General features: G+C 41.9%; 1 protein-coding gene across 1 annotated transcript in view; it reads right to left on the reverse strand.

Annotated features, from left to right (window-relative positions):
• Positions 1–23,487, reverse strand: part of ulk2 (unc-51 like autophagy activating kinase 2) — a 36,229-nt gene extending 12,742 nt beyond the window's left edge. The window contains exons 1-13 of the mRNA XM_010745529.3: positions 22,311–23,487; positions 18,386–18,478; positions 18,154–18,195; positions 7,542–7,574; positions 5,382–5,418; positions 3,274–3,447; positions 1,688–1,761; positions 1,447–1,548; positions 1,290–1,348; positions 1,014–1,096; positions 872–922; positions 679–767; positions 9–177 (exon numbers count right to left, since the gene is read on the reverse strand). Coding sequence (XP_010743831.1) covers positions 9–177; positions 679–767; positions 872–922; positions 1,014–1,096; positions 1,290–1,348; positions 1,447–1,548; positions 1,688–1,761; positions 3,274–3,447; positions 5,382–5,418; positions 7,542–7,574; positions 18,154–18,195; positions 18,386–18,478; positions 22,311–22,400 — 1,096 coding nt within the window. The 5' untranslated portion in view covers positions 22,401–23,487. The remainder of the gene's footprint in view (positions 1–8; positions 178–678; positions 768–871; positions 923–1,013; positions 1,097–1,289; positions 1,349–1,446; positions 1,549–1,687; positions 1,762–3,273; positions 3,448–5,381; positions 5,419–7,541; positions 7,575–18,153; positions 18,196–18,385; positions 18,479–22,310) is intronic.
• Positions 23,488–26,012: the final 2,525 nt, after the last annotated feature.

Genomic DNA, 26,012 nt, shown 5'->3' on the forward strand with positions numbered 1-26,012 from the left:
GCACTTACAGCTGTCAGTAGAGATGTGAGGCACCAGAACAAAGTCATCCGTGTCGCAGGATGAGTTCTTACTGCTGGTGCTTCCCGCAGACTCTTTGGACAGCTGCAGGAAGTTGGGCGGGCCGAGCGGAGGGGACGACAGACCGTCTTCTGCCAGTGTCTGCATGTCCGGGAGAGACTGTGTTCACAGACGGAGAGGAGGGAGAGGAAAAAGGGAGGATTAAGTTGTAGTGTGCCTCCTAAATGATGCAATTAAGGCTTCCAGGCAGGGCAGTGCTGACTGTCAAACTAATGTAATCGTGTCGTTACAGAGAACACTGACATCCTGGGAAACTGACTAGCCTCACTTTCCCACTGCTGATGTGAGATGAGATGTACCACTGTGCAAAGACATCATTAAAACTAACAGTGGACTTATTAGTATCAACTAAAACTAGGAGTATTTACAATAGTAGAACATCAGTCAAAAAGGCTTAGAAAATTAAATATATACATTTTTATGAGTGGTCTGTTTATTTTTCCTTTTTAGAAACGATGTTTAATTTTTCAGGCTCCGTTTGTGCTGGAAAAGGCACAATAGGAGCACACCAGGGACGCATGGTTAATATTTTATTACCCTTGTTACAATGGAAGTATAATCTCCTCTGAATGAGGATTTATAAAGTAATATCAAACTCACAGGAGGGGAGTTGTAGCGGATGCATGGGGAGCTGCCACAGGAACTGTCCGTCACTGCATTGGAGGTGCTGGGGACTGGCACTGGACATGCTGAGGGCAAATAAATACACGATTAATCATGCTTTTCAAGCTGGATGATGTGAAAGCATAGTACAGTAAGTGTTCCAGCGTGGGAATGTGACCTTTGTGCTTACATTTTTTAATGGTGGAAGATGGCTCCAGGAAGGGATGGCTAAAAAATGCATCTGTGGGGGTTAGAGGGACAGAAAAGATCAGAGTATGTCAAACCAAATACATGAACTGTTTAATGTTTAAAGACATGTTGTCACCACTCACCAAAGTCCATCCTGTCTTTCTGATTCCTCTGCAGCAGCCCAAGCAAAAGGTCGCTAAGTTGTGGAGAAGTCTCCCTTGGGATGCTGGGTAACAAGAAGAACAAGAGCATGAAAACATTAATACCATGTTACGCATGGGGTGCCTGGAGACTGTGAAAAACTGACAGAATCCATCTGTTTGAGATTTTAGCACAGTTTCTCTAACAATTTTCATCTGCTTAGATCACACACTGTAAAATGAGCCTTAAAACAACAGACAGGAGGTTCTGTGGCTTACATCGGTTGGAGATTCTTGTTCTTCTCATAGAACATCCTCAGGTCTTGGGGGCTATTGGCCTGCAAATATTAATATATAGAAATGAGACGCAGAGATGAACACACATCTACAAACATACTTGTTAGGTTTATTGTGGTTTATTGTGTGCAGTATTAACCTGGAACGGTGGCTTGCCGACCAGACACTGGTAGATGACTGTCCCTATGCTCCACAGGTCGGCCTTGGCATCATAGTTCTGGGACATGATGACCTCTGGGGCCTGAGGGAGGAAAGGTCACAAAGTAAAGCTCCAGAGCAGGGAGTGTTATGCAACATAGTACTGAGAACGCTGATGGGTCGGTTTAAAGTTTCTGACCTCAGCTGTAATGGTAGAACAGTAAGTAGTAAAACACACTAACCATGTACATGGGTGATCCACAGAGTGTGGCCGCCATCATGTTGCTCTGGAGGTATCGTGCGAAGCCAAAGTCAGCTGCAGGACAGAAGTGTGAAACAAACCAGTCAGTATGCACGTGTTATTATTACTAGTGACACAAACCACTATTTTTAAACTCTGGAGGATGCCTGGGAGACAAACAGTGCCAGCACTAACACATGCAGAACAGTGTTGCACTAGGAGCTAAGGCAGTGATGGAAATGGTGTGAGCGTAGAAATGAATTCATCATAACAGTTATACATAGGGATGTAACGATACACTCAATTCACGACTCGATTCGAGTCATGATTTTTTGTTCACGATACGATTTTTTAAAATCAAAATGAGCTACAGACAAATTATGACCAAATAAAATTATCTTTTTATTTGTAGGAAAAAAATCTTTCTTTACAGAAACAAACAGTTTGTGTTCTCTTATAAAAAGTGCAACTTACCTCTTAAACAACAAAACATGACAAATATCTGCTTTCTTTAGAAACAATCTCACAGTAAACTGCTGTTAACTGGTGTGATGTGCAGTTTTCGCTCACGAGGTGGTGTAAACAGGGCTCTAAATTTGATTTTAACAAGATTTCTAAATTTTAACTTTTTTGATGTGGCTGGTAAGTTTCTTACCAGCCAATCAGAATTTCCACTAGCCACATTTTTTTCCGTGCAAAAAAAAAAAAAAAAACAGATTATGAGAGCAACTGAATTAAATTGATCATTTTATTAACTAAAGCTTTAAATTAATCTTACAATGAAGTTGGGAACTTTAGTACATACAAAAATTATCCTAACATTTCATTACTCATTAACCCTTACATACTATTCAGGGTCTAATATGACCCATTTATTGTACATAACAATAAAATAAAAACATTAAAACTTGCGAGCAGCACGCGTCAATATCCACAGAGCACCTCGAGCGGGCGGAAGCCAGACACAGAAAAAGCAAAGAGAATCCGGAGGATTTTCAAAATAAAATACCCCGTGCAAACTGCCGGTCGTAAAAACAGACAGAAGCGAAACTAATTCACTACGTAGCATATTTGCACATGTAGAAGCATGTTTAGAACATACATCGAACATACACCGGGAAAATGTCCAAATGTCCAATCTAAAAGTAAACACAGTCTGGCGGGGTGGGTTTGAAGTCGCGTGCAGGACGGACCAAATACGCCACGCTCACGCAACGTGGCGGGAAGCCTATTTGACCAGTGAGAGCACGCGCTGTGCGGGTTCCCATTCGCCAAGAATCGCGATTCATTTTTTCTGTCAACCGATGCGAGTAGTCACGCATTTGTACCGATTTTTAAAATCGTGTCACGATGCATCGTTACATCCCTAGTTACACAGCATCATAGCTATTTGTTTGATAGTCAAGGCAGTAGACACAGACAGTGACAAGTGGTAAATACCCTGCAAATGGGTCACTACAAGACACTAGATATATAAGATACAGTATATGAAAATCATGTGCTAGCATTACATTTGCACAAAAGTTTCAGAAAGAATTCCTTTCAACATGAATAAGAGGCTGATGAAGGACTCTCCAATTCTGTCACCTATTTTGATGCGGATGCCGCTGATGTTGGACTTCTTGCGACCCACGTACGACAGCAGGATGTTCTGGGGTTTCAGGTCACGGTGGATGATTCCTTTGCTGTTGAGGATGCGCATGGCAGCAGCGATCTGCTGGAGGAAAACTCTCAGCGTGTCTTCTCTCAGCGTCCCCTTAGCTAAAGAAGAAATTAGAAAACATTTGATTGTTACCAAGGTTTGAAATAAAAATGGTGGCGTTTGTCCGTGCGCAGACCTGCCTCCTTAAAGATATTCTCATAGTGTTTCTGTTTCGTTTTTCACATGCATGCAAACACAAGGATGTAAATGAGCATGTCATGTCCTTAAACAGTTCAGCAAACGGTTTCACGCCATTACACTATTTAGTTGTCAACGTATTTTGATGCATACTAGTATCACATCGGAAAAGTTTGATGGAAACAGTAAGGAAAACTGAATGCCAACAAACACACACACACACACACACACACACACACACACACACACACACACACACACACACACACACACACACACACACAATCAGCCTAACCTGATTAAATCTAATAATTATCATATTACAGTAATAATCTTATGGTAAATAGAGTAAATTGAGGCAGTGGTGGTCCTTTTCCCCGGTGGAAGTAATAATCTGATGTGAGACTAAGAGGATTCATCTCCCCCGTTTATTCTTTAGTCACTGTGATTACAGTGCAGGCTTAGATCAAACCAGTACGTTTATCAACATTAATCTCGGATTTGTGGGGTTAGTTTCTGCTCACCGCAGTGGACCAACTTCTAACATGGAAAAGTTTTGTAAGTCGTAGAATCATTGACTAGTGGCGTCCTTTTACATAATCTCAGATAATCACAGGAGAAGAGATCAAGAAGGACAGACAGTCTGCAAGAGGACACTGTGACCTTCTGAACACTAAACCACTATGACCCCTCAGGATCCATTTCACAACAACCAGTCAGAGGCTCCTGAGGCACCCTGTCGCTGTGGGCGATCTGGGCAAGTAGGGCAGGTACATTATGCAAAAGTACAGTGATAAGGGAGCTGTTCCAACCACACAATCAGTGTTTTTATGGAACAGAGGCGCAAACACCTGTGCTTATCTGAAACATGTATTGGCAAGCTGCCAAGAGATTCCAGGAGGAGACCTCGTTTTAACTGTGAAACTATTCAGAGCAACTACAACACACACACACACACACACACACACACACACACACACATATATAAGTGCAATAAGTATTTATTAATAACAACAGTAATGTGTTGCCTAGATGTACGTAAGTATTTAAGTCCTAACTTTCTTTGCAGTATGTGCCATCAGTGTTTTGTGTAAGGGATTGCTTGTGAAGAGGGATCCTGTCTGTTATCGATGGTACAGAAACATAAATATGAAACTTGACATTCTGCTTTTCTCACTTGCAACTTCAGACATGTCACTGACAACATATAGATGACTACGCCCAGTGGTAATGCTAAACAAGTGGGTGATTCTGTAAAGTAATGAGACCGTCCTTGTTTTCGGCTTTAGTGTTAGCAAGCTACATCTCAGACCAAGAGGACTGTAACTTTGGGGAGGGACACTAGTATGTACACATTTGGACCTTCCAAACATCACAGTCCATTTTGTATCATTTCAGCTCCAGCTGACTTGGTGCTCCATGAGCAAATGCTGACCTTTGTTATAAACTGTCACAATGGCATAAACAATGCTGACTGGCTCTGAACTAAAGAAGGAACCCTTTGTACATGGCTGTAGTGATTCCCACGCACACACATCACCCGCATAGAAAACATGAAGACACACAAACACTCACTTATAGACACACACACGCTCTTTAACAGCGCCACATGATACAGACCTGCATTATTCCAGAGACCATTCATCACACGTGGATAATAAATGCACAATCACACGCACACATTCCCACACCTACACTCATAATAGCTGCAGTCACATGGCTCTTCCTCCCCTGCGGCATTAGTAACTTTGTTTTGATGAACAATCTGTGTGTGTGTGTGTGTGTGTGTGTGTGTGTGTGTGTGTGTGTGTGTGTGTGTGTGTGTGAGAACGAGACAGAATAGTGCGATGCTTACCTTGCAGATAGTCGGCGAGATCACCTCCATTACAGTACTGTGTGTGGGGAGACAAAGAATCACGATCAGCAATAATTTACTTCAGGTCAAGCTAAAAAACACATTTTGGTCTTGGTCTTGCGAGGTTGGTGTGCTCTGTTAAAAGAAAGTAAAGTGCTGATTGGACAAGCAAAGATGTTATCGTCCACCTCTACTCAGTGTAACGCTGCTTGCTTGGTCTGTACTTCTGAGGTGAATTTCATGTACACATGGGTGACGTATTAAAGGAAAAGCTTCAGTGCTTCTTGGCACATACTCTCCAAATCTCTGATCACAATCCACCATCTAAATTGACCCTTGCTGCATCAGTCGATTAGTCTGTCCATGTAGGTTGATGTTTGGAAGTTTGGAAACAGAAGTAAGCAGACATTAAATACTGTGATTATCTGAAAAGCAGACTTTGGATAACCTAGTTTAGATTGCCCACCTCTTATTTGATGTTTTGATGATGATGGTGGACAGTGTTGTCTAAGTAGGTGATTCCACCAAGATGTGTCACTAGAAACGTGTCACCAACAACACCATTGTTTTCCTCTTCAGTGCAATGCGTTGGATTTTTCTAGAGCTTTTTAAAAGTTAAAATATCTTAAGCTTTTTAGCCCAAGGTGCGATGTCGCACTGCTCGTCCAGGTCTAGTTGACCCAGGCAGCCAATAAAATCAACCAAGAGGCAGGCTTTGCTGTTTTGCCACTTCCTTCCTGTTTTAATGCTGGTGTATGTGATAGGACCGATGAGCAAATGCAAATGATAGGTTGATAGCAGACATGAAGCCCCGCTCCACTTCACGTCATTTTCAAATTCATCACATAATTCTGCGAGCCCTTGTTTCCTGTGATGAGGAATCTAAATTCGTGTACATTCATATTTATTTTCTTTAATTTCCCACCCTCTATATATCGGTGACCTCTGAAAACACATTCCTCCGCAGGAAAAGAAAAAACAAGTTGCTTACATCTGATAAAGCAAAATTTACTTTCAGCTTTGGCTGACGTTACAGACGGTGTCAAATCACAGAGAGGGTCAACAGCTGGCTAGGTAACAGTTAAACTGAGCCCAATTCAAACTATGTTTGCTATTGTATGCTGGAGGAACGCTACACTGCATGTTCCAACACAAACATCTTCATTCTCTTCAAACACTGTTCCATGAACTGATCAGTGTTTTTTTTACCCTCCAGACAGTGTTCAAAGGGCACGCTATTCTTTTCATTTGGATTACACCTGGCTCAGTGCTCAGTGCTCATCTCTTTATAACACTTCCATCTGATACTTCCACCAATGTTTGAGTAAGACAAGCTTTGACCTGCTAAGCAAAACGTGACGCATTAGCATTGATTTAATCAGACTGAGATTCACATTGCAAAGTGCTGCAAGAGTAAGACCTTTGCAGACGGTTTCATAGCTGAAAACTAGAAATATAACCATGAAAAGCCATTCATCTGAACATAACCTGGCTTGATCTTTGACGTGTCTAATGGAAAATAAGTGTGTAACGTAGATCAAATGAATGTAATGTAGTCATATGACAGTTGCAAATAAACAAGATTCTAAAGGTTTATTCATGGAGTTGTAGAGCTGCCTACACACAGACCAAAACAAGATTTTCAGCAGGCTTTAAGGGAACACGATTCCTAGAAAACCAAGGGGCGTATTTCCAGTGAGTAACTTGAGGTGAAGTCATGGCTTGTTTTGTACCCTGCAGCCTGCTCAGTGTTGCACAATGAGCAGAGAAAGTAGGGGAGGCTGCAGAGGGCGAGGCTGTCAGCAAGCTAAGAGAGGAAACTCGGTGTGAAAGAAAACATGAGAGGAAAAAGACATGAGAGAAGATTGACAGGGAGGAGGAACAACAGCAGAGGAGCCTGCCAAAGGGGAAGGACACAAGCTGACAGTGTGTGGGTGTGGGGCTAAACCATTACTCTGGAATGAGTGCTTAGAGTTATTTTCATGGCACATTCATGATCATTTATGTGATCAGTTACTTTTACTAAAGACAAGTGTTAAACTAACCAAGTACTTCCAAGTACAAAGTAACCAGTTACACTGAAAACACACATGGAAACATGAGAAGAGGATGCAAGTTCTGACTCATGAAATAACCAGACAGTCACGTTTCTATACTTACCTCCATGACCAGGAAAACAGAGTTGGGTGTTTCCTGGAAGAGAAGAGACACAGAATCAGTTACAGCAGTCATTTATCCTGAAGCAGCTGTCAGGCTCAACCACACGGACACACAAGAAAACAGCCGCTGGAAAAGATTCAAAGTACAGAATACCAGCACTAGCTATTTTTGAGCAGCATGCTATCTCTGAGCATGTATTTTTGTCATGAACATTCCACTCATGCTTATTACACCTGTAACAGTTCAAGTCATAAACAACTAGTCAATGTTCAGATTTGACCAGCCTCTCAATAGATTACCATTGTTTTTTTGCTGTCTGACACAAATCTAAAAGCCACTTGCATATTTTACCAGCATGTGGCTGACCCACAGTCAACAATAAGCATGGTATAGACATCGAACACACTGGCAAAAGGAGCATGATGGAGCTTGTTCTAGTGCCATGCGGATTAAGAGGGAGTCACCTAAAAGCAGTACATTGAGCTGAAAATCAATTTTCAGAGTAAACCTCATGTGTGTGGCTTTTGAGAAAATGTGTTTCACAATACGTAAACACTGATGTTACTATGTTTACGCAATTACAATTTCCAAGAAATGAGATATAAGAAAGGTCTGTACCAAAATGGTGAACCTGATACCAGGTGCCTGTTACCACACATTAACTTTACAGGAAAAGTTCTTTAACACATTTCTGTTATTAAACATAGTCTTTTTAGAGTCAGGAAGTCAGAACTTTGTTTTTATCGTCAGTTACATCATAAAAAACCCATTTAAACAATAGTCAAATACATATTACCTAAAAATACATAAAGATATTTGTACAAACTCAGTTAGGCCTTATTCCCTCTGGTTAAAACCCTAAAATGGTTCCAAGGTGCTTAAAAAAGATTGTGCTGTGCAAACGAGCCAGGTATCTACAGTACTTTAGTCTTATTGGTTGAATTGTTGGAAAAGCTTCTGCTAAATTAATGTAATGTACTGTGATGTACTTCGGGACCCAAACATGAAGTCGATTTGTCAGTTAACAGAAAATGTGTTTCTATGTTCGAGTCATTTTTCAAAGATGCCAATCTTCTCATGTTCTAAACTAAATATTAGTTTGGACATAAGTGGCAAACAAAACAAAGAATATGAAGATTCTGAATAACAAAAAACTATATTCATCATTGAATCAAGACAATAACTAATAATAAATAATAAATAAATAATTCTCTGGGAAGCAGTACAGAATTTTTATCTTACGAGGATGCAACAAAATAACAAACAGTCTTATTTTTGGCAGTTATATAAAATATTGTAACCTTGCTTATAGCTGACTGAACTGCATCAAAATGAGCATATTGAATATATTAACAGCATAGGAAGAATGCATATTTGTTTGCTGAGTAATCTGCTTATACATGGAATGAATGGAATGAATCAGAGCGAGACGAGACCGGCATCGACCTCTGCACCCATTAGCATTTCTAGCTAGCAGCACAATAACAAACAAGAAATCCAGTATATTTCTCACAGATCATTCAACATGTAAACAAACCAGGTGACTGTGGTGTAAGCGCTGGCTACAACAGCATGCAAGTCAGCTGAAGTGTGACCTCAGGCTAATGGGCTTGTTTCTTTGGATGGTAAGTAGCTCAGTCTTTTCCAATCCTACAGTGTTTTTTTTTTTTTTTTTTTTTTTTTTACAGCTGGGGCAGGTGGTGGTGGGGGATGGGTGACCAGCATGCATTCTGACTGTATTTGTGTGTGAGAATACGAGTGTGTGTTGGGGGGCTAGGGGGATTACATAATGAGGATGTATTCTGCAGTGCAAACTGGAGAAGAGGGGGGATGGGAGTGTTGAGGGTGTAGAGGCAGCATGGGGCTAACAGATACATCACTGGGTCATCACAAAACACACAGACGTAGAAGCGAGTGACGACAGGCTATCATTAGTGAAGAACATGCTTACACAATCACAAACTCCAGTGTCCAGTACCACACGTCAGAGGAAACAGTCTGAGTACTTCTGAGAAGAGCTGCTGCCTAGAGAACATTTATTTTATTCACCGTGTGTTTTTGCACTTTCAAATGTTGCCGTCTGCGGCAGCTGCAGTTGCCTCGGTTTGGTTTGTTGCCTAATTACTGAGAAGTGAGATGAATTTCAAGAGGCAGGTGGTGACAGCGACGCATAGGGCTGCCTTTGTTTGTGAGGACTTGGAGGAAGTGGCAGCTCAACAGTCATAAATGTGACAACCGCTCGAACGGTTTACAGGAGCAAATGTTTTCTAGAAGGTACTGTTGGCTGCATCTGAAATAAAAAAATAAAATAAAAAATCAGTGGACTTCGGACGCTGATGGCGAGCTGCCAGACAAGGGCTGGACTTCAAAACGTTCCATTCCAGCACAAAATATTCCCAACAAACTATGATATAAATAGCCCCTCTGTCATCATAACCTTGTCACACGGTTTAGAAACTGTTTTGCAAGCAACCAAATCAGGCAGGATTTTACTATCTGCAGATATGAAAACTGACAACACAATACACAGGGGCTGAAAAGTAGACACACAAAAACCAAAACACCCCAGACTGCCAGGAGTCAATGTGAGTCAAGTTAACACTGTTAGTGTCTAGTTAGTCCTTCTGTTATCGCGTCACACTTCAACTCCAGGATTGCGTAGTTATGTAACAATATGGGGGATGGGATATGGTCAGACTGGAGAGGGTGAAGAGTTAGTGTGTGTGTGTGTATTGAGGAGGGGGGGTGTTAAGCGTTTGTGGAGAGCTTGCGTGCTTTTGTCACATGAGTAGCATGTGTAATCCGGGAATTCTGGGTAAACTGGTAACATTGGGGAGTAAAGAGTGTGCTTTGACATAACAGCAGCACACAGTGACAGATGACTGTGTCATCTGTGTCAGCGACAGCAGCAGGAAAACAATAATCATGTGTGAGGACAAAAGGTCAGGGATGTTTGTTATGTACAAACGGGAGGATTTCTTATTATACTGCAGGTGTACAATATGTTATTACACAGATAAACTGTGTATGACCATGTACGGGACACACACTGTGCTGATTTAGTCATGCATGGAAGGGAACAGGACATCTCAAAGAAGTGCAAAACTACCAAAAGTCAGGCCATGTAATGAGAATCAGCACTAACTAAAGTGCCAAGACAGTGGAATGCAGACATGTTCATGTAATAATGCATTATGACATCCACAACTTAATATCTTAACTAAATTGGTCTCGGAGGTTTGACACCACTGTTATATGAAGATGTCCATCTTAAAATTTAAAGAGGGAATAACACTTTCCCATCATCTATCCTATTATCTATAGTAGGTCCAACATACTGTACATCATCCATTTGGTTCTCAGAGACGTTTCCCCTGCTGCCAGCACATGAAATATTTGGAGATATCTTTTGCTTCTAGGGAGATATAACCTAGATACATCATTTTGACATGTGTGTTGAAAATGGTCTGCACTGCCTTGCAGTTTATATGTATTTGTCTTTATGTTTTGGCATTCTCAAAAATCATTGAGTGGTTCCCAGTTCACAGCCACAACACCTCCAGCACTGAGAATTATTATCACAGTGTGCCCTCTGATGATGATGACCCCCTCTTTTAATATCTGGTTAAAGAGCATCTATAAAAAGTTAGATAACAGTTTACTGGTTTCTCTGGTCTGATTTTTAAATATTTTGAATAATTTCTTAATTGGACACATCCAGAGAAAACTGACTTTTCTAATGAAAATGTCTCTTAAAGTTTAAAAACATGTCATTGTAATCTTTAATCTCTGCAGAATGCCACATACAGATGTTTTTAAACCAAGTTTAAAGTTTTAATCTTTCATCTTTCTTCTTTTGTGTCATATCTGAATCATGCGCACACCAACTCACCAAATTTTAATCTGTGCTCTTCACACCTTTGGAACCAATTTTACCCATTTGCCCATATGTTTGCATACATATTATTATCGGCAATAGTACAGTCTGTATGTAAACGTCAGAAACCAATTTAATATCTCTCCACTGTGCTTGGTAAGATGCAACATGAACACAACAATGCTCTGATCTGTGCTGTGATACAGAAGAAGAAGAGCAGCCTCCTCTTTCTCTCTGTAGTTTTATATTCAGATACTGTCTAAGGCCCAGGCTTATATTACAGTTCTCAGGAAACATCTGTTATGCAACAGGGACATGACACACATGTGCTGGAGATCATGTGAGTGTTTGCACACTGCTGATCAAACATGTTACACACTAAGCATGTTCATAGCAGATGACCCTGTGTGTGTGTGTGTGTGTGTGTGTGTGTGTGTGTGTGTGTGTGTGTGTGTGTGTGTGTGTGTGCCTTAGTGAGCAGTAACTGTTTTTTTCTCCTTCTTCCCCAGCCAATTAAATGTCTGGAAAGCAAAGTTCCGTAAAGGAATGTGAACAAGCGCCAGGAAGGTTCATGCTGTAGGTTTTCTAGGAAAACTCACAGAGCTCCAAAACCCCCCTGTAAGTATCCAAGAACATGTACTGCTGCTTTTTTCTTTTCAGCGCCCTTCATGTCAGTCCTCAATACCTTGTGTAATTAGGACACACACACACACACACACACACACACACACACACACACACACACACACACACACACACACACAGAGACTGGGGGCCCCTCTCCAGGCTAGAACATAATGTTCCTCAGAACAACAGAACAAACATCAGCCCTTGTGAAGACGGGCAAAACATTTCATAAACAAACCTCCACCCCGCTCTTCCTCCATTTACAATGACTAACTTTTATCCTCACCAATGTCTTCAGATTTTACACTACAGATCAGTCTGCCTACCAGGAAGTAGGCTGCTGGTACAGGCCTGAGTATGTGTTACCAGTTGCAAAATCCCTGTCGCTACAGGAAACAACAACCACAACGATCTCTAAGCTGGCAACCTGCACACCAGGAACAGTAAGTCCTGGTCACCTGGTTGGTAACCATATAATAGTCAAGCTAGCAGTTGTTACCGTCTCTTTTGTTGGGGTCTAGCCATTTAAATGGCAGGGCCCGCCTCCCCACGTGCACATGTTTCCCAGTGCTGACGACAAAGGCCTGGTTATGAGAGATTAATAACAGAGTGAATAAGCAAAGTTGATGCTTGTGCAAAACCATTTAGGGTACTATATCACCTACAATGTGCCAGTAATGTAGAATATATTAAATAACTATAATGTTTAGTTTGTTGTTTGTGAACAAAAGAGTTCAGTTAGTTTTTGGAGCTTTCAAATGCATTTCATGGTCTTCCACAATAGGACAGAGTTTACTGAATTGGAGACTACTCTAATTTGCAGAGGACGACCATGAGATGTGCTTGAAAGATCTGGAAAAAGCTAAAAAGCTAATGCCAACTAATAAAACTAGATCTACGTGACACTGATATGCACACTCCATCCAATGAGAAATTCATATGATTCAGCTGAAAGCTCCAGACATTGCCACCACATATGAATGTATGGTTAATAAAAAGCAAACACACCTCCTGTTACCTCCATTTCCACTTTACAAAAAATCCAAACAACAAAGCTGCAGTGTGCAGCATGAGTGACAGAGACAGGAGAGAGAGGCAGCCACAGGGCCCGGACACAGGACACCTTATAATTAGAGCAGTCTACCACACGCTGCTGCAGCTTGCTTAACATTAGCAGCTCCGTGAAGGAGGATGGGGGGGACCGCTCAGCTGTGTGCTTAAGACTGTCATTAAAGGCAGCACACAACAGAGCTCCTCCAAACTACAGTGGGAATAAGGACCTGCAATCTGTCATGGGTGCACATACTCCCACATCCAGCTCTGCAGCCTTTTGTCAATGCACATCTATTCTAAGAAGCAGGCAGGTACTTCTTTACCCGCTCACACACAACCAGCAAGCTGCATTCACACAAGTGTATGTATGTAATGAAACATTTAAATATGAAAACCTTTTATCTACTGGTCAGACAACTAGTGCAATTACAGTGTATGCATAACTTTTATTACTGTTTTAAGTCTGCAGGGCTAGAAAGATCCTGAGAAAGAACTGCGATTGTTTTCTTTCGTGCATTCAGCAAAGAACACAAGAAGTGCTGAGGTAGGATTATGTCACATTGTGATGTGTGAGGGAATGAACACCTCCATTGTGAAACTAAATCAAACATACAAGAGAACACAAGCAGTTCTACTTAGTGTTTATTCAGCGTTCGGGACGATACAATGCAGGCTAGTCTAAGTAGCAAGAGCGGTGTGGATAGAAACACAGTCAGCTGTGGTGTGAGAAAACCATTGTCCGGATTATCATTTAGGACTAAAGGTTCAAAATTACAGTACACTAGAAGTGAAAAGCGGTTCCATGACCAAATCTAACTGCTGTCAGGAAAAGCATTATCAAATCAAATCAAATTTGTATAGCCCAAAAGTCACAAAGTACTTTTGCCTCGGAGGGCTTTACAATCTGTACAGAGTGTCCTTAGATTGTCTGTGTTATATTTTCATATTGCCTTTGAACACACGTCAGTTTCACAAGATTCTTTTATTGTATTAATGGTACCGTGAAAATTCAGTCCTTAGAAAACTATCTGATGGTGGAGCTAGTGGAATGGTCAAAGTAGGATTCATCTTCTGGGAACCATGTCTGGCAATTTATCTAGTTATTGAGATGTTTCAGTCCGGACCAAAGCGATGGACTTAAATACACATGATCTTAGAATTAGCTTGAACTCCATTTCCTTGGCCTTGACTCCAGCTGTGTGCCTATCGACAAGTCAAACACTCTCACACTCTCATCGCCCTTTGTGAAGCTCCTATTGACTCAAAGACTTGCTCTTTCCCAACAGCCATCAACTGTCAGCAGGGATATCAGTAACTACCTGCAGAAGACCTACCTGCTGAGTTTATGGGTCATTATTATCAGACATCAAACCAGTAACCTGTATCCAACATCAACAAACGTCTGGTAAATCTGGTTTCAGGTGTTCTACTCTTTTAAACTGAACACATCTTAACATACACACCCTTTCATCACTGCATCAATAGTTTAATTGGGATAGTTTAATGTCTGTCCAAACATTGGAAATGATTTAATGACAGCCATTTAAAGAAATGTCTTTAAAAGGACTAAAAAAAGAGACAGGAAAGATAGAGGTTAGACAGTTGCACAAACCAGCTCAGGTTACATTTCCTGCTCTGCTGGCTAAACTCAGTCACATAGCACGTGGTTCTAACAACAACAACTGATGAGGCTGGAAAGAAACCAACTGGGGATAAGAGGAGAAGTGATGATTAATGGCAACGTGGGGACACAAGTGGAAAAAGTGAACCAAATATACCAAATAAACAAGAAATGGAAACTATTGAAAAGAGGTAGAGAAAAAGCAGCTGTCCGTTGGTCTTGGTTACCAAAGTGCTGCAACACATCAGACTCTATTGATAGTCACCAAGAGAGGAAATGCACACCAGTAAACTGGCTACGAACAAACAGGCCGATACTGCAGGGGACAGAAAAAAGAAAAGCCAGCTGGTGCAACAGTGTGCAGAAAGCTTTAAAGAGCAGCCCAGAAGAAGAGGTGACTGAAACCAGACAAACAAATTCAAGAAACAAAGAGAGGAAGCACACGGACACGCAGACTTAAACCACATAATTAAGAAAGTGGGCTTCTGTGAATGCATCAAAACAAACAGCAGCAGTATCTGAGTGTCTGTCTGGACCACACTGATCCGTGTAAGGTTGGATAATGAGCCAAATACAACGGCTCCACTGAGTCCACTATTGATTTCTGCTTTTTGGGTCATCTGTCCCCTGATTTATTTTGGTGAAACAAATATTGTCTTCCTAAAGCATTCAAAGCATCATGCCTGTGGTGAATAAACAACCTCTAAGCTAATAAGCACCAAATATAATACAAATAATACAACCCTGATTTTAAGGCTAAACTCCATTTTTAACCCCATAAAACTGCTTTTTTTTTTTTCAAACTGTCCATTTTGTCAGGATGATATAAGTGATTAAAATGAACTCCATTTCCAGCCCCATGACTTCATACATTTCCATTATGACTTGTGCCATCAATCTATTTATCATATTTCTTATAAAGCTAATTAACTTAATTTTCAATCACACTAATTTAAAGGAACAAAAACAGCTAATTGGGCTGAATATAATATAAAATCAAGAACCGGATCATAAAATCAGAATCACACTGTCTTTGTCTTTAAGCTGCATCACTGATAAAAGCTACATATTCCCCTGCATCCTGCCTGATGAGTTATGACTGTGCTCCTCAGCCGCCTGCCTCTGGATGAGGTTATTACATCAGCAGTACTGATGGAGGGCTGAGGAGATGGGTGGAGGAGTGCAAGGGTGGAAGTACTGCAGGAGGCTTACACAATCACAGGAAGTAGCATTAACTGTGTGGGAAGTGCTACATCATCACTCCTTTTGTAAAGAGGGTTTATGGGCATTTTAACAAACACTTCATCTGTTCTGTATCTGCTGGTAAAATATAAAGATCAGTTAGAAGAGGTAAGAAACTCGACAGAACCACAGCCTGTGTTACTGTGTGTTCATACAGTGAGAAACAATTACAAAGTAATTGTAAATCCAATCATTTATTGTTTATTGCAGCTATTCAAAGAGTCCTGGTTTTATTTGAAAAACAATAAATAGAAAACATCTGCTTAAGCTGTGAGGCTGCAAACCACTGTGTAAAACTCTCTGTCTCTCACACCACCCACCATGAGCCAAGAACGAGCAACCCTCCTCTGTGCGTACAACTGACATCACTAATGCACTACAACGGGATGAACACCCGGACCAGTGATGATGCACAGACGGTAAGCTTTGAAAAATACAGTCTAACATTCGGCCTCCAGCAGTGAGTGTTTATTTTGAGAACACCTTTTTGACGGTGCCGGGAATATGTGATATAAGACTGAAGCTCGCAGCCAGAGGACAAAGGAGATTTGATCTACGTTTGTGCTCATCTTAACATGGACCCTCAGTGTACTGTAAATGTGACAGTGAGGCCTTTCACATTCACTACAATGCACTGTTTTCCACTGAATCACACTGCATTCTTTCCACGGCTTCACAGTGTGGCCAGAAACATGTTTGGGTGTTACAGGCTGTAAAATCTATTCTTAGAAACACATGAAATTGCAGTTTCACATCCAGCCATCTGCAGTCTCAGTGTGCACTAAGAACCATGCAAAGTCAAAGACAGTTTGGAGGGGTGCCTGTTTAGAGAAGCCGTCAACACATGTCAACTGAACAGTTATTGCAAAGCAGTGTGGGTCAGAATTCACATGAGCAGACATGAGTATTGCGTGATGCATTGTACAATATTATGAAAGACTCTGAAGCCTCCATACCAGTGTTCAGAGTTCATGGCATGAGCCTGTTTATCTACTGCAAACCATCCGCCTCAGACTGAATGACTGTAGCTGTGTGCCTGCAAATGAATACACACAGATACTACTTCTGTCCACAGGATTGTGCATTTCAGTCTCGCTGCAGTAAACGGGTTCACCAAGGCTGAGCTAAAGAGAAATATTTCAGATCAGTCGACTTCAAATAGGTTGAAAGTTCATCTGGAGCTGGAAAAGCAGACAGATTTACTGCTGCTAACCATCTGGACTCCGGATATTAAGCGGTGTGTGCTCTGTATTAATCAGCTAGTGGTGATAATGCTGCTAAGTCACTTCAATTAAACAAGTGAAGCAGAAGATATCAGATGTTATCTATATTGATCCTGCTGGTGGCTCTTAGCCTCTCCTTCACTGGGATAACGTTACATTAGCTAATGTTACAATTTCGCAGACGGAGCAGACGTGCTGCTGCTCAGCTCCGAATGTCCAGACATCCTGAATGAAGTGATTAAGATGATCTGCTAGCACTGGTCGATCAGTGCTCAGCTGCTGTTTAGCTACAGCGAAAGCTGATTGTTTGTTGATGTCAAATTCATCACTCAGTCAGTGTTTCAGCAAAAAGACTTTTTAAATGTCCAATATATTTGGTATTTTCATGTTTGCTTCTGTATCTTTTGATGGGCGTACAAACAGCAGTTGTAATGCACGTTTACCAGATAAAGCTGACCCCTTACATTTTCTCTAGGTTTTCATCAGTGAAAAATGAACACTGGTATTTATGTGACATTTGATGTTTTATGACGCAGTCTGTCTCTCAAACTCTGCATTGTAAGGTCTGTAGAAGAATCTGTGCTTGGACTGAATTTGCAGAGGCAACGCAGCTCACCCCTGACAACTGGACTTGAACCAATGTAACAGTATGACCCTGAATCAACCGGCTGTGTCAAGAGAGACAGAGGGTAGCCTTAGTCAGCAGTAAATTTAAGGACTAGCCAATAGAAACATTGATCGTCTTGGCAAGAGCTTTGTGGATGTAGATTCATGTGATTAGATTCAAGTTTTTCAAGACTTGCTCCATAGACAGTGGAACAGACAAGGTCAGACATACCTGCCTGGCTGTCTGCCACTAAAAGACCCCCAGAGCAAACAACACTCAACAGAGATAAATATAGAAACACTATTGAGTACTGGTTACTTAATTCCCCATTAAGTCTCCATCAATCTGCTGCAGAAACTCACCTGGACATCGTAAAGTCCCACAATGTTTTCATGCTGCAGCTCCTGAATGAGGACAAAACAGAAAAAAACAGACGCATTAGTAGGAAGATTAAGTAGACTCCAGCACAGCAGCTGATGGAATCTCTTCCACTGATATGTCTATCAAAGGTGCAGACTCACACAAGGTCAATGTCAGATCCTTCTTTAAGTACACTGCAGAGATAAGTGAGAGGCAATTAAGTGTCATGCTCACCTTCAGGATTTTGATTTCCTTGCCAAGAAGGATCTGGGACTTGGACAGGTTCTTCTTATTAATGCTCTTGATGGCCACCTCCCAATCGGTCTTCTGTGGAGAGCAGAGAGCAGAAAGGAAAGAAAGATTTAATGACTGAGATGACTGATCCTCTAAAGTATCGCCTTGACCAATCAAAGATAAAGGTCTGTCACTGTTTGATGATGCGACACATTCATTTTGTACATGTATCCCCCCTGAACCTTTCAGTTTGGTGTGCAACTGTCGTGCAAACGTATGAGACTGTTGCTGTCACTTCAAGGACAGTGCACAGGCTTGCCAGGTCATGCTTTGCCCCTGGATTTTGATTGGTCGAGGTGGTGGTAAGCCCCGTGGATCCTTGTTGTCTCAGTTTGTGAGATGTACTTAGCAGGAGACAGCCCTTGATTACACTCTTTAAATAGTTACTGTGCTCGTTTTGCCTGAAGTTTAACTGTTAGAACAACGTTTCCCCTCCACTCTCCCAGACAGTGGGAAACGATTATTTTTCATGAACTGTATCAAATGTCTGATAATTGAATGAAAACTGTCCATCACAGTGTGCTCACAGTGACACGGCGTTCACATGACTTCACCCAAAGTTTGACTCATCATCATGTCAGACAAAGAGACGCAGCTGACGCTCACATCAGACGAACTGAAACCATGAGTTGGCATTTTTGCTTGAAATATCGGCTGATTCATTTTATTCTTATCAACAATTAAAATGAATAAATTAACTGACTCTGATATAATTCTACAGTATGTCATTGTTTGTGACTCTCTGAGATAATCATGCATTGTGTCATTAAAGCATGAGTCACTGATGGTTCTGCTTTTACATATTTGTTTATCTGGAGCACATTTCACATATGATTCTGCCTGTCATACAGTATACCATATATATATATATATATATATATACACACACATATACACACACACACACACACACACATACATACATACACACACACACAGTGTTACATATTAATATCATGATATTGGATTTTTGTCTGTGTGTGCCAATATGAAGCCCCGCCTGCTGTAAATGACACGGTCAGCATCACTGTGTGAGAGCTGGCTTTAAGGACGGAGGAAATTTTATCCGTCCCAATAACACCAGGTCACTTCTGACAGTCGGGCCAGGCTTCTGCGCTGAATGACAAGCTGAATGACAAGGCACTCGGATGACAGCTCCAACGGGAGCCAGGCCTACTTACACTAAAAGCTAAGTGAGAGGAGAGGGACATATTTTTTTTTCCCAGGGCTGAGATAATGTTTCCAGATGAGCTCCTGGAGCAGGTATAAAAAGACTTTTGGAGATCACGTGAGCTCAAAGGCTCTCAGGACATGTGCTGCACACGCAAACACCCAACTGAGGACACGGCAATGAACCCAGGAGAGGCTGTTACTATGCCCTTGAGAGAAACACACAGACAGGATGGAGGAACAGGAAGCTGAGGAAGGAATTCTCTGAATATAAAGATGGGCTCTGCAAATGAATCTAGGTTAAAAGGAGATGTTCTTGTTCTGCGGGTGCACTCCGCCTAGAGCCTGGCATAGAATCTAGCACACGAGTGAGACCGCATGTGAGTGACATGAGTCTGTGTGTGTGTGTGTGTGTGTGTGTGTGTGTGTGTGTGTGTTACACTGCCAACGGAGCTGCATCCATCCCCAGCTCACTGACAGCCTGTCCAGCCAAGCATGACTGAGCTGCTGACATTATACCCGTAGAAAAATAAAAAAATGTGACCCCCTGCTCGCCCGACATGTAATGCTGGAGGGGTGAGGAGGGGTTGGTGAGTGGGGGAGGCGTTCCATCAAACAAAACTAATGGCTCGGTGGCGCATAATGGACAGTTAAGCAGTGTAGAGTAAGCAGTTCTCCATGGTACAGAGACAGAAGCACACTTTCCAAAATAACACATGATCTAAACTCGTTTATGAATCACAGCCGATTATAGACGCGTGAGCAACTGAGAGATTAGAGTCAGCAACACTGTGAGCACACGCTGGGCGAAGGTGTTATGATGCACTGTGTCAACATACAAATGAGCCTGTATAATCCTCAGACGTGTTCAAATATGCTCGAGTAAAAAGAATATAGTTTGAGGCAGCTTCAGCTGAATGACTCATAATAATCAGCACAGGTATGAATGACTGCTAAGCTGTTGTCCATGCATACATTGGTGTATTTACATCTGATTCATCTTACAACCATAGAGATCCGCCAAGTGTATCTGGTGTACTAAAGAACTGACAACATCAGGCACTTATATTTACACAGACACTTACTTATGTTGGGATCATTAGACTTCAAAATATATCAGATACAGAAGGAAAGAGAGACTGGAAGAGTCTGATAAAAATGTGTTGTTTCCTGTTTTATCTGGAAAGAAGCCACAGACAAAGCCTCACTGGTACCCAAACACTTGCTTAAGTGCTTCAGCTTTTGTGGGTAACACTCAAAGTGGTCAGTACAGTACGAGAGAAGCACTTTAAAGCTTCAGCTCGGGCTCTGAGGAACTGCCACGTGACTTTTGTCACTATTTTCTTTTGTGTTTTTAAAAAAATCTAATCGAGCGATCAAGAACATAAACATCAGATTCATTGAAAAGGAATGTAAACATTACGTCTAACCCCTTTGTGCATTTAGCACTTTTCAGCCACATGTACATAGAGATAGACCATGTTGACGCTGGCTGCTGTGCCATGTTGCAACTTGCTGTAAAGTGATTTTTATGTTTTGCAGCAGTGCAGAGCGTCAAACTGCACAAATAATCTGTTTCACCTGTTTTTTCAGGATGTAAATGTTGTCCAATTTAGCCAATGGATTACATCTTAAAGAGCTTTCTTTGGTATTTATTATTAACTAGGTGTAATTGTTACTGCAATTAGCTGCCTTATCTCTGATGAGCCTCAGCCACTCTATTGATATTACAGTGGAACGTGATACATCCAACACCGCCGAAGCAACGCTATCCATCATGCAGCTCTAACCTTCGAGGTCCTCTGTGGTGGAAAGAATCCTATAAATAGGCCAAATGGCATCGAGATGATAGGACTTAAACAGTAAATACACTGATCACAAGCCAGGACGGGGTGGCTTTGAGCAGTGGACGGATGTGCTCGCACATGCTGCACAGCTTACAGTGACCGGGTGATTGTTTGCAGACCGACGCTGAGCTCAGCCTCCAGGCTGTGAGAGAAGTTATCGGTTCAAATTAAGAGAGGCTGGACCTGCTCGGCCCGGGCTGCAGCGAGGGAGTGTGAGGATGCTCTGATGTGGCTTTCATTGAAGAATTCTGGACCATCTGTTTCAAAGCAACAGCAACAGGGGCAACGCGTCATCATCTCCTGCATCTCTGTCACACATACACGAAAACCACACCCTGCTCAAATGTAACAAGATAACTGCATTTCTGAGCATCATGCTAACAATGTAATCAGCTGCAGCGCCTCAGTATGAATGAACCCTGTGCAGCTCTTACATAAGGGATGCTTGCATCCTTAAAAAGGCAAGAGGAAAAACACTGCACCCCGTCCTCCCTCCTCCATCCTCCATCCTGCCTCAGTACGTCAGCAAGTCATTCACTGCTGCCTGACTCATCCGCTTCATGAATGAACCAAACGGTCTTTTAAACACTCTTGACCAACTGTGCAGCTGATGAAATATGACTGAAACAGCCCATCTGCACCATACATCACACTGGATCTACATGTTTAGTCAGAAAAAGTGGTGTAATATTACCATTAAAAAAAAGCCAAATAAGGTGACACATACACTGTTGCAGAACTGCACTGCCACTGATGACCTAGATTTTCAAATGAACCACATTTTTTTGTCTGTCCCTGCGAGAGAAGAGGGAGCAGGGAGGATGGAAACACTGCAGCTATTTATTTACCTTCCTGTGTCTTCCTTTGAACACCACAGCAAAGGCTCCATGTCCAACCAGGTCTTTTCTGCTGTACTCAAAGTCTCCCACAGTCTCCATCCCGATGTGGCTGATGGTCCAGCTGATGCTGGGCACTGATGGACAAGCCTTGAATGTTGCTCTCCTCCCCCCTCTCTTCAGAAATGAATCCCGGAGCAGGTGATCCACTCAAGTCCTGGCGATGCTGCTTCTTGCACTGCGGATTTATTTCATGACAGGCTGCTGCTGCTGATGTGCCTTATTGCATAAATAAGAGATGCAGCGAGGACATGGTGCACTCACATGCCTTCTGTTTGTAATGTCACACAGAGCAGACGGCTGTGACCATGGCTAACAACAATCCTGAGCTAAAGTGTATCGGTGCCGACTGTCAGTCTCTGAGCCAGCTTTGCATTACTCTCCGAGGAGGCTCACTAACACACTATGTGTCGCCTGACCTGGTCGGGAGGACAGACTACATGATGTCAGCTCTGCTGGACATGACCGTGCAAAGATTGGAAGCTGCTGCGGGCACCGAGCTATCTGTTAGCCTGACAGTGACATAACCCTGTGGCTACGCCTAGCGTCATAGCTGCTGCTGCCCATAGCAGCCCTCTGCGAACATGCTCACAATAATATGGAAATAGTGTTACCTTGTGCGGCGACACTGAATTATTCAACCCGCTAAAAGACACGGCGACGTGTAAAGCTAGGCAACGGCAGCGAGCTCGTCCACAGTCAGTGTCAGAAACAGAATGTGAAGGATGTAACACAAATGTCAACACAGAACTGCTGCTCGTCTAAAGGCGTCAGTCCTTTCTATGAGTCTCCTTAGACGACACGTCCGAGTCCACAGGACACACAAGCCTCCCGTTGAAAAACACCGCCGTCTCCTCGGTGGACGTTCATTTCATCCGTGTGACGTGAAGGAGACACTCCGCTGTTTTCCTCCGTCCTCAAGCCTGACAGGGCATCTGAGGTTAGCACCGTGAGGGCAACCGTCGCCTCCGGTTTTACATTTACAGTCCACGTTAAGCTGCTGTGCTGTACGTCAGCTCGTTAATACAAAGCGTACAGTGTTTAATGACCGCACGGCTCGGACACAACACAGCAGTCCGCTGCTGCTACTGCTCACGCTCAGCCGTTCACTTGAACAATAATGAAAACTAGTGCCATGTTTCAGTTTTATAAGCTATCCCTCCGCCAAGGCCAACTTTGACGTTTCACTCCGCTGCGTGGGTTAGTCCATCTACTGATGCTCTGAGGACACCGTGAAAAAAAGCCGTTTTTAAGATATATGAAGCTGCTATTAAATATTGCACGAGTAATATCATATAGACCATCTGAGTTGCATAATGTATATTTCAGATATTTACTATAGTATTTTTACATGACTCCCTCTGTTTATTTGTTTGCAAACAAAGAGAATGGGGTGAAAGAGGGGGGCACTGCTGTCAACACACGCAGATGACGTGTTTAACTCTTTTTGAAGATGCGACATGATTAGTAATAGGTACTGATCTGAAGCACTGGTATTGATCTAACAATAGCCTGAATCCAAAAATGGATTCAGTTGAAGCACACACTGACTCAATGATGACAACATAGCTTGTTATGTCAAACCAGGGAAAAATCATTTTTCTTGACAAGAGAGAACATGAATCTTAAGAAGGATACATGTTATGGAGGAAAACAGAACATTTAACAAGTCAATGAAAACAACAGTGTGTAAACCCTCTGTTTAGACGTGACGCCCTCTGGTGGCTGGAAACATAATTGCACCCTGGTACCGTTAACATAACCTGAATTGTGACATACATAACAGTATAAACTGGGCATGGAGGTTATGTCCCCAGTATTTTCTTACTGGGATTTTTTTTTTAAGATTTAGGAACCTGGTTCCATTCTTATTCTTACAGTTAGAACATATTATGGTCTGTATTTTACAGGCTGATTCAGGTACAGTCAGATGTATGCTTATATATGCTATACTTTTAAGCCAACAATAAAGAAAGGCTTGACATCGATGCCTATCTTTATTGTCCACTAACATGGAAATTCATCTCTGGCTTCAAAACAAATACATGGTGCAATAAAATGGGAATAAAACAAAGGGACATAATGAAGACAGTTCAAGACGTACATAAAAACTCCCTTTGCCATGGGTTAGAGTACGAGAGATAAAAACAGTAAATAATTGACTGAGATGAAAATGCTAACGTAATAAGTAATATATATGTGTGTTGTACATCTGCAGTCATCTGAGTCAAATATTTTTTTACTCTGAGCCTTAACCTCAGTCAGTCTACCAGTAAAGGTAGTAATTACTTAAACGTTTCAATCATTGACATGATTGACAGACATTATTATTGATCTGATATTATTGATCAGTTATTTCAGCTATTAAAAGAAGCTTGTGGTAGCATCAGACCATCCACAGATGCAGCAGTAATTCTCCCTCTGTTAGTCCTTGAAATAAGTGTGTGCTGCTTGTCTGAGCTGCAGAGATGAGCTCATATGAGCAGCCAGAGGGGTCCATCACAGCTATCTACAGGGACCTACATACATTGGCAGGCTTAAGCTCCTGTACATTACAAGATAGACAATGACCACCGCCTCTGATAGATGGACTTCAGAGGACTTCTCAGGCAACAGGGTCTGGTCAGTGCTGGTCTGATTCTAGTCGGTGACTTTTATTGCCCTTGTGTGCGGACATGTGGAGACAGTCTAAAGATAAGAGAGAGAGAGCAGATGTACTGGGGACTTTCCATTACTCCAGTAAAATCATGTGTAAAGTACATCTGGACGTGTTGCACTTTCACACTGTGTGAAGATAGTTAAGGCTATAAAAGATATAAAGATATTTTTATTCTTATAAAGCTTCACGAAATCTGTGTATTTCACTAAAGAGCCGCAATAATAATGTGCAAATGACAGAGAAGTGTGAAGGCAGTTCATAATCTAAAAGGCTGGTGATAAAAAGCTGTTGGTGGCCCCGATGCTGTGGTGTGTGTAATTATTTTACCACACTGACAGATACCTCAGAAATTAGTAGCAATGTGGTGAGACAGCATTGCACTTGTTTCAGGTCTGAGATTATAACCCTGATGACATCATCAGGGTTATCATCTAAGCTTGAACTTGTTGTTAACTGCGGTAAAGGACTTTGAAAGATATGGATGTTTATCAGGCAGGGACGTGCGTTGGTGTGTTCCATTTGAAACATGGTCAGCTCGGGTGTGACGTCATTCCCAGCACTGATTTCTGATGTAAATGGAATGCAGCATAATTCAAGAGGCTACTGAGTCAGTGTTTTGACAGTGCATGAGAGTACATCTTTAAATCCACTGTAATGTTTGTTTCTACACTGTCATGTAGTCTATGTGGGCACCACCTACATTTTATCTGTAGACGCTTGGGAAAATCCCCAGTGACACTTTAACCTTTATCAAACCTCTTCAAGTGTGTAGATGTAACCATTGTAACCATTTCAGGTTGTTTAATAGTATGTCAGTTAGTTTCGTTCATATTCAAGAGCAGATTGTCAGAACATCGCACCACAAGTTGCCCCCCCCTCGCTATAAGATGACTCATCTCTGTCAGTGCTACCATCAGAAGACTTTATTAAGATGTTGGTGTTTAGCTGTACAGTCACAGATGAACTGATAACACAGAGGAGCTCCACTCTGCTGC

Source organism: Larimichthys crocea, chromosome VII (assembly GCF_000972845.2).
Source record: "Larimichthys crocea isolate SSNF chromosome VII, L_crocea_2.0, whole genome shotgun sequence".
Taxonomy (NCBI): domain Eukaryota; kingdom Metazoa; phylum Chordata; class Actinopteri; family Sciaenidae; genus Larimichthys; species Larimichthys crocea.